The following is an 8,877-nucleotide window of genomic DNA, read 5'->3' as shown; positions in this document are numbered from 1 at the left end:
TGTGTAAAAGTTGACACTACAGTTGTCTTATCAGCAATACTGTTCAACAGGTATTTTTGGAGTTCTCAAACTCCTTTGGTTACAACATTAGCACTGGCAGCTTCCTATATCCCCCTACTGCTTCCCTCTTTCTCTCTCTTTCTCTCTCCTTCTCTCACTTTCTCTCTCAACATGGGAGGCTAAACTCAGGAATTCCTCTGAATGTTCAATAATGTCTCTGTAAAAAAAAGATTAAATTGCATTTTACTTTGCGGTCCCGTATTTACATGGCAATTACATGGTTAAAATGTTATTCTTTTAATCTAATAATAGCAGTTATGGATTGCTTTTGAGACTATCAACGCAGTTCTTGCACCAAGAGCGCTCTCCGAGTGGTTGTCTTTTAGAAAGAAAATTAGAAAGTATCTTACAGTATATGACCATGTTATTTCCTAGTAGATACCAAAGATGTGTGAAGTGACATGGGACTGTAAAGTAAAATGTTACCAAAGTTACTTTGTTATTAAATTGTTCACGAGGGTCCTGTATGCCAGACAGGTAGAAGTAGCTCTCGATATGCAAAGTTCCTTTAGTTTCACAGCTCACTGTCGTCCCCCGGCAGACGGTCGTTTCTTCACATTCCTCTCTGGCCTTTGATGCGCGCGTGGTGACAGGAAGAGGGAACTAGCAGACTGGATTTATTAGGGAAAGGGAAATGACAGAGCGGAGCAGCATTGCCCTTTACCTCCAAGAGGTGGCAATTTGACTTTTAATAAAATTCAAGCAAGCGCTTTGATGTCGGCACTTATTCGAGCAAGCTCTTTGATGTCGGCACTTAGACAAAAACTCCCTAGTTATTTACTAGTAAATGGTGTCAAAAATTAAAACTTATTCAATTTAATCATATTGCTCTTTTTTGAGCCACAAATTCATTGTCTTACATGTTGTGAAAAAGTAGTATTAGTTTGGAGGTATTTTACCTCAATATTGGTGTACATATTGTAAGCCAAATGGATGCTGTCCAATGGAAAGTATTGGAATAAAGGTGTAAAACAAGGCTCATATCTGATAATCTATGTAATTTATTAATATAATAGTAATATGAACGTTATACTCTGAACTGGCTCAATATTTCTTTATTGTCAGGTTCAAAGTTAAAAACCAATTTAAAGACAGTTGACCGTACAGTAGCTGATGGTTCATGCTAATAAATCCAATTTAATTTAATTCTGTAGCATGTTTCAGGGTTAGCTTAGTGGCTTGCTATCACCTATATGTGCACTATGAACTTAAAGAGTGACACATTTTGAGAATCCTATCAACTTTGTTTTTTACATTCTCAGTAGGCGTTCTATCATCTTTACATGCTTGACTTCTCCCCACATCACATAGAACCAACAACAAAACTCCACAGAATGTACCTTTACTCTGAGTACACTGACTAATACACTGACCACCTGATTTTGATAGAATTTGACAAATAAGTATGAAATAATGTTAATTTATTTATTTTGATGTTTCTTAGTGGCAGGTTAAGAAACTATGAACTATAGTTCCTGATATTGATTTTGTGGTTCGTAATGGTTGTTCATATACTGACAATTTGACTAAAGACATGTCTTTTGTGTTTTTTTTACGAATCACAATGTCCTTACTGAGTCTAGATTAAGCAATGATTTAAACTTAAAGAGGTGTGAGTATGTTTACAAGAGTCTGTGTTACATGTTTGTGTTTTTTAAATGAATTTTACATGACAAGAGACTTCATTTGGATGGATAAGTTAATAAGGATTTTAACTGTTTTTTAAACTGAGCATAGAATTGTAAGTGAATATACGTATGTGACAATATTGACTCATTTGACAAGTGCAGCTCCAATTCTTGCCTTAGAGGTTACCGAGGCCAAACAAGAAAGGAAAGTGAAGGCTGTAAACCAATCAAAACCGTGCTTGGTGAACCCTCACTGCAGAACATACTCATCAGTTCACATCAGTGCCACAATAAATCATTTCATTTTTTTTGTAAATTTAACTTCTTCGACAATATGTTATTGTTAAATAGAAGCCAAGCCACCTTTCTCCTGAGAAGCTATCTTCATTCGCGTCAGGTTGTTATTCTGCAGTGCAGGTTTGATTGGATCCCAGTGTATGCAGAGGTTATGAAGCCTCATGTGAACATTATGGACTCTCACACTTATCTACCTGTACAATTCAGCATACCTCTTATTCTGGGTAAGTAAGGACTGTATTATAGGCATATGTGGTATGTGGTGTTGTTTCTCTTTTTTACATGGACAGTGGTTATTATTGTATTTGTAGATTTTGGTGAGCCATTTTTTATGTGTCTTTTCAGTACCTGCAAGTTGACTGTTATTTGCAGAATCAGCTATTTTGTGTTTCCCTTTTTATCTTCAAATGTTCAAATTGCCTGAGTTTGTTATATTATTGTAAATATTGTGGAACTTGTGTTTTTTTGTTCATTTGATATGCAAAATGTTTTGAAAAAAGAAAACTTTTTGTCAAAACAATTTCTGTTTATGAAATAAAAGAAAAAGCATGTGCCAATTCGTGTATGGATTTTGGACTCTACGTCTAACCTGATCTTGAGCTCATGTTCAAAATGAAAGGTGATTTGCTGTTTTTTTAAAGAAGCATTTAATTTTAATATAGTACAAACAAGCATAATTTCAATTTACAAACACTTGGGTTCCACTACATACCTCTCTCAGTGTATACTGAACATGTTTGACTTAAAAAAGTGTGACATATATACGTTTACAAAAGTTTCTGCTGTATATGAGCATATAAAAATGTCTCTGTCACTACTTATGGTCTTCCATGCTGACATTCAATTTGCATCATCCTCAATGATAATGACAGTTTCCACTTTTCAATTGATGTGCCCAACTTCCCCCTACCTCCCAAAAATCCACTACAAAAAAGTCGCTTGGTTTTATGTTGCAGGCTTTCTAAGGTGCTTCCAGTGGAAGATAAGAGTGTTGTGGGGAACAGCACCTCATAAGCCTGGCGTGCCACACAGACACGGGCTTCTGTTGGTTTTCGGCCCAGTTGGGCACAGAGAGCAGATGAATGGAGGAAGCTGCATGGTTGATATCTCCTGTGCGCTGTTGCGCCCCCAGTGAGGGACTCAGACCAGTCCTGTTTCTCTCGCCAGTCCTTGTTTCTCACTCCCCCTCACTTCTTCATGATGGAGGAGATGTCCAAAAACACACTCTGAAAGAGAAGATTAGGACGAGAGATAGGATATGAGTCATGAGATGTACATGTCTAATCAGCATGAATTCAATTTCCTTAGTTTCTGTAAGAAGTGTTTGTGTTTGTGCACTCAAATCATCTTGTCTGAACTACAACTTTTATCACGAAAGTCCATGCAATAACCATACCATTACATAAGAGAGGCAATGTTCTGTCCTTAAGTTATACTTCTATAACAATAAGATGATATGAGTTATGCCTCATGTATCCTGTAACTGCAACTTTGAGGTTAAAATCCGTAATTACAGTATTAAGAAAAATCAATATAGCCTCTGTTTCCCTGTCCCTCGCTCACCCTACTAAAATATTGAGTTGATGTCGATCACGCTAGTATCATGCTCAATTTAGAAACCTCTTTCCTCTCTCATTCTCCCTACCTCTAAATCTAACATGATTAGGTCATCGTTAGTACAAGGTTAGTAATTTCGGTCATGTTTTATTAGCTCACATTACACAGTGTGATGAAGGGCTCATCGTCTAAATGACCAGGTCGGAGACGGCCTCTCTCTTGGCTCTACTTGCCATTGACATCCTCCGCCCTCCAGGGGGCGGCATCATGGGCACGTCCCCCTTTACCAGGGAGCCCAGCTCGGACTCATCGGAGCCCCTCGGCGAGAGGCTGCTGCTCTCTGAGAGCGTCCTGGCCATGAAGCTGGCTTTCCTGGGGATGTGGAAGAGGAAGTCGCTGGCCATGGAGTCCCTCCTCCCCTCTTCCTCCTCCAGGTCCATGGTAGCCAGGCTGGGCCTGTCGATCATGTGGCCGGTCGATGGTGGCTCTGTGGGCCGGTGGCGCTCCCGGAGATGGTGGTCTTCGTAGGCCTGGGTCCTGGGGCCGGCTCCCCCGCCTGAGGGAGATTCAATCCAGGCTGGAGGGTGCGGGTCAGCCAGGTAGGCGGTGGTCATGGTGTAGGTGTCCGGAGCTTCTTGGAAGTCGAGAGGCTGAACGGCGCAGCCCTGGCTGGGCTGGTGTTGCATCTGCTGCTGCTGCTGCCTAGGCAGGAAGTTAACGCAGTTGGGCAGATAGCGCCCCGTCGGCGGCGAGCTGCTGCGCCTTGGGACCTCGGCGTTGCCTATGAGCCCAGCGCTACAATGAGGAAGTTCCTCCTCCTCTGGAATCACCTTGAAGACAGTCCGCGACTTCAGCCCGCTCAGCGTCCACTTGATCTTCCTCACGCCCAGGTGGGAGATCTCCATGATGTTGAGGAACAGGGAGACGGCGGCGATGCTGGTCATGAAGACCATGAACACGGTCTTCTCGGTGGGCCTGGAGATGTAGCAGTCCACGCTGTTGGGGCAGGGCAGCCTCTCGCACTTGTACAGCGGCTCCAGACGGACTCCGTAGAGGATATACTGGCCCAGGATGAAGCCCACCTCCAGCACCGAGCGCGTTAGGATATGGATGACGTACGTCCTCAGCAGGGACCCCCTCAACGGGGCCTTCCTCACCCGCCGGCTCTCCTCCAGCCTCTTCAGCTCCCTCTCGAATCGCCGGAGCTCCTCCAGCGGTGCCTCCGTCCCGACCAGCTCCTCCCTCAGCTGCGCCTTCCGCCGCCGCCGCTCCTTCTCCAGGGCGCGGATGCGGTAGAGGGCGTGGCCCATGTAGGCGAGCGACGGCGCCGACACGAAGATGACCTGGAGGACCCAGAAGCGGACGAGGGAGATGGGGAAGGCCCGGTCGTAGCAGACCGTCTTGCAGCCAGGCTGGTCGGTGTTGCAGACGAAGGCGTTCTGCTCGTCGTCCCACACGTCCTCGGCGGCCACCCCCAGGACCAGCATGCGGAAGATGAAGAGGATGGTGAGCCAAATCTTGCCCACAATGGTGGAGTGGATGTGGACCTCCTCCAGGATGCTGCCCAGCAGGTTCCAGTCGCCCATGGTCTGGCCCGGCAGGTTGCTCCACGCGCACTCACTCTCACACTTTAGCTCGCGCCTCTTCACCGCCTACTGCTGCATGCCCTAGGGCTGGAATTAGAGGCAATACTTTCTTTATACAGTATCAACAAACTGTCAGGGTTAGCTTTGTTGATATGCAACAACTGGTTAAGGTTTTGGCTAGCGTTAGTTGAATGTTTGCTTCCATTTTGAGCATATAAAGACAATATATTGTCCATTCTGTTTGATAATAATTCTAAAAGAGGTAGAAAATGTATATTCAATGAAGGTGCCACTATTATGGATTATAATCTGACTTGTTCAAGGACATTTCATGCAATTTTGCTTAAAACATATTAGAATGGTAAAATATTATATTCCTATTTTACATTATGTTACATTTTGACATCATGAAATAGCGATGCAATGTTGCAAAACATAGAAACCATTTTATCTCATATAAAAAAGCCACCCAACAAACAACACTTACATGTCAATGGTTACTGTATGAGTACAGTCCTTGCATGGCAACGCAAAAAAACCAAAACATGTACACATGGAAAAAACCATTCCAAAAAATCTGTTTTTTCTCAGTTCGGCTACCCCATGGAGAAGTTTGGAGATAGCAATCCCCTTGCACCAGTCCCAAATGCACATCCCCGACTCTCCTCCTGTTGTCCACTGCTCAGTATGACTACTCTCTCTCTCTCTCTCTCGTGTCGTTGCATGCAGGCTTCACAGGATGTGACCATTGATCTACCACTGACGGGACAATGCCCCATGGCTCATCTTGCCAGGCAATTGTTCGCCGCTGCCCAGCCCCTCCCCCCCTCCACACCCACAGTGCCAGCCCAAACGAGTGCCCTCTGCCCTTATCGACACCCCGCTCACTGGTGTAGAGGGTATATTTGGCTGTTGTTTTTCTTTCTCCTTTGTTGGCGTATACGGGAGTGACCCTTCTAATTGGGGTGGAGGGGGGCGGGGATAATTGAACTTATGAAAGTGCTGCTAACCGTCATATATTATTAATCTAATGTATAGTCTATAACGCACTGGTTCAATGAGTCATATATGATTTTAAAGTTTGTATTGTAATTTGTGAATGTGTATCTGTATGTGTGTGTGTGTGTGTGCGCGTGTCTGCGCGCGCGCGTGTGTGTGTAATTGTATAAAGGGGAGAGTGGCGGTGAACAGATGATCAAATGCACTTTGAATCCCACACTCTAGTCAAATAAATTGACTTTGTGCAGGTCAAGTGTAGTGTTGAGTGGGGTATGTTGTACAATTAGAGAAAAATACTAGTTGTTAGATGGCTAGGTTCACACCATGCACAATGCATTACACAACTTCAAACAATAATGCGACATCCCCTTCTACTCCTACTGAGGGAATCAAAAGTCCACTGCACCACTCACATAGACAACAATCCCCAAAGGACATCGACCCTTGTAGTATAGTTGTTTTCCCTACACGAGTGATTCCTAAAGATGCATTATTCTATTCAGCCTCGAACCCCCATGTCCAAAGCTTTATAGCCAAGTAATAGCACATAATATCAATCCCACTTTTCTCCCCTCTCCCCTAACACGGTCCTCGACCTTGTAACATCTAGCCCCCCCACCACGTGCTCCCTAGACCCTGTCCCCTCCACTCTCCTTCAGTCTGTTGCACCCGAACTCCTTCCCTTCCTAACCCACCTCATCAACGCATCTCTTGTATCAGGATGCTTAGACTCCGCTTTCAAAACTGCGTCACCTACCTCCTGAAGAAATCATCTCTTGACACCTCTGACGTCAAAAACTACAGACCGGTTTCCCTTCTATCCTTTCTATCGAAAACACTTGAACGTGCTATCTTTAACCAACTATCTTTGTATCTCCACCAGAACACCCTCCTAGACCCCCACCAGTCCGGGTTCAAGGTTGGCCACTCGACAGAGACCGCCTTCCTTGCAGTGATGGAGTCACTCCATGCCGCAAGAGCGAACTCTTGCTCTTCTGTACTGATTCTCCTAGACCTGTTAGCAGCATTTGATTCAGTAGACCACCCGATCTCTCCACCCTTAAGGAGATAGGTGGTCTATGAGAACATGGCAGTTCTCAATGTCAGAACAGCGTAGTCTGACTAAGGGGGTTCCACAAGGGTCTGTCCTGGGTCCTTTCCTTTTTTCCCTCTACACTACTATATATCTCTGGGCTTTGTCACTTGCTCGTATGGCTTCTCCTATCACTGTTATGCCAATGACACCCAACTGGTCCTGTCATTTCCCCTTCTGACACACAAGTGGAGACACACATAGCTGGGAGCTTGGCTGACATCTCAGAGTGGATGGCGACACACCACCTCAAGCTCAACCTGGACAAGACTGAGCTGCTGTTCCTCCCGGGGAAGGGCTGCCCACACCGGGACCTGGCCATCACCATTGAAGACAGTGGTGACACCGACTCGGACTGCAAGGAATCGGGGTGTGACCCTGGACAACCAACTGTCGTTCTCCGCACATATCACATCCGTCTACAACATCAGGAGGATTCGCCCTTTCCTCACTGACGAAATGGCGCAGGTACTCATCCAGGCCCTTGTCATCTCCCGCCTGGACTACTACAACTCCCTCCTTGCTGGGGCCCCGGCGTCAGCCACTAAACCCCTGGAACTTGTCCAGAAAGATACTGCTCAGCTGGTGTTCAACCACCCCAAATTCTCTCACACAATTTCCCTTCTCCGTTCCTTACACTGGCTCCCTGTAGCAGCTCGCATCCAGTTTAAAACTCTGGTACTAGCCTACAGGGCAATGAAAGGAACAGCCCTCTCCTACCTCCAGGCCATGGTCAAACCCTATACCCCCTCCCGACTGTTACGCTCTGCTACCTCGAGGTTATTGTTTGTCCCGTCACTCTGAGGCCCCTGCGGTCGATCGACACGGTCACGGCTCTTCTCTGTCCTGGCCCCGCAGTGGTGGAATGAGCTGCCCCCTGACATCAGAACAACAGAGTCGCTGCCCATCTTTTGCCGCAAGCTCAAAACTAATCTCTTCAAGAAGTACTACCATGATCGTCCTTATTAACACCTATTGTATTTTTAGATTGCTATTCTTGCCCTTTGTATTCAGCACTAGATTATGCTCTTAGTAACTTGTTTTAGAAAGGAGATGGAGTTCTGGCAAGTAGTAGTACAATGGCTTTTCCAACATTAAAATACAATGAAATTATTGTAAGTCACTTTGGATAAATGTGTCAGCTAAATGATTGTAATGTAATGTAATGTAATAATAGTAGTAGATTTGAGTTGGCTCAGCTGCATAAAAATGACCAGCTGTGCTTGAGGGCATTTAATCAGGTTTCCACCGCACACTGACAGAGTCAATAGGAGATTGATTTGATTTTCCCTTGTAGAAGCTTCGGCAGCAAATGCTAGCTGTCACACCAGGGACAATGTGTCACGTAACGGGGGGTTCATCAAGTGCTTAACCATTGGCCTGGGACCTCTATCTGGTCTGTATGCCTGTTGACGATGCCCTTTGTGATCTAATGACTTTCTGATTGGCGGGGAGAAAAGACCACTGATTGGATGATGGAAAGATGCGATTGATTGCTAACTGTGCTTGATGATAGCAGTGATTTGTGTGTGTGTGTGTGTGTGTGTGTGTGTGTGTGTGTGTGTGTGTCTATTCACAAGTCATTTACAGCTTTACTTTAACATTACCAAAAGCTATCTAATGTTATGTTTGCTAGCTATTTGACTTATTGGATGCT

The 8,877-nt window shown here is 44.9% G+C and overlaps 1 protein-coding gene across 1 annotated transcript; it reads right to left on the bottom strand.

Annotated features, from left to right (window-relative positions):
* Positions 1-3,172: 3,172 nt before the first annotated feature.
* On the bottom strand, positions 3,173-5,128 carry LOC311309224 (gap junction alpha-10 protein-like; the record flags this gene model as incomplete). The annotated part of the gene is made up of 2 exons (XM_084438405.1): positions 3,173-3,211; positions 3,776-5,128. 2 exons carry the CDS (start codon positions 5,126-5,128, stop codon positions 3,173-3,175), a joined length of 1,392 nt encoding a protein of 463 aa, XP_084294531.1.
* Positions 5,129-8,877: the final 3,749 nt, after the last annotated feature.

This window comes from Borostomias antarcticus, assembly GCF_949987555.1.
Source record: "Borostomias antarcticus genome assembly, chromosome: 5".
NCBI lineage: Eukaryota > Metazoa > Chordata > Actinopteri > Stomiiformes > Stomiidae > Borostomias > Borostomias antarcticus.
The sequence above is the reverse complement of the archived record's forward strand: the minus strand, read 5'-3'. Positions and strand labels throughout refer to the sequence as shown.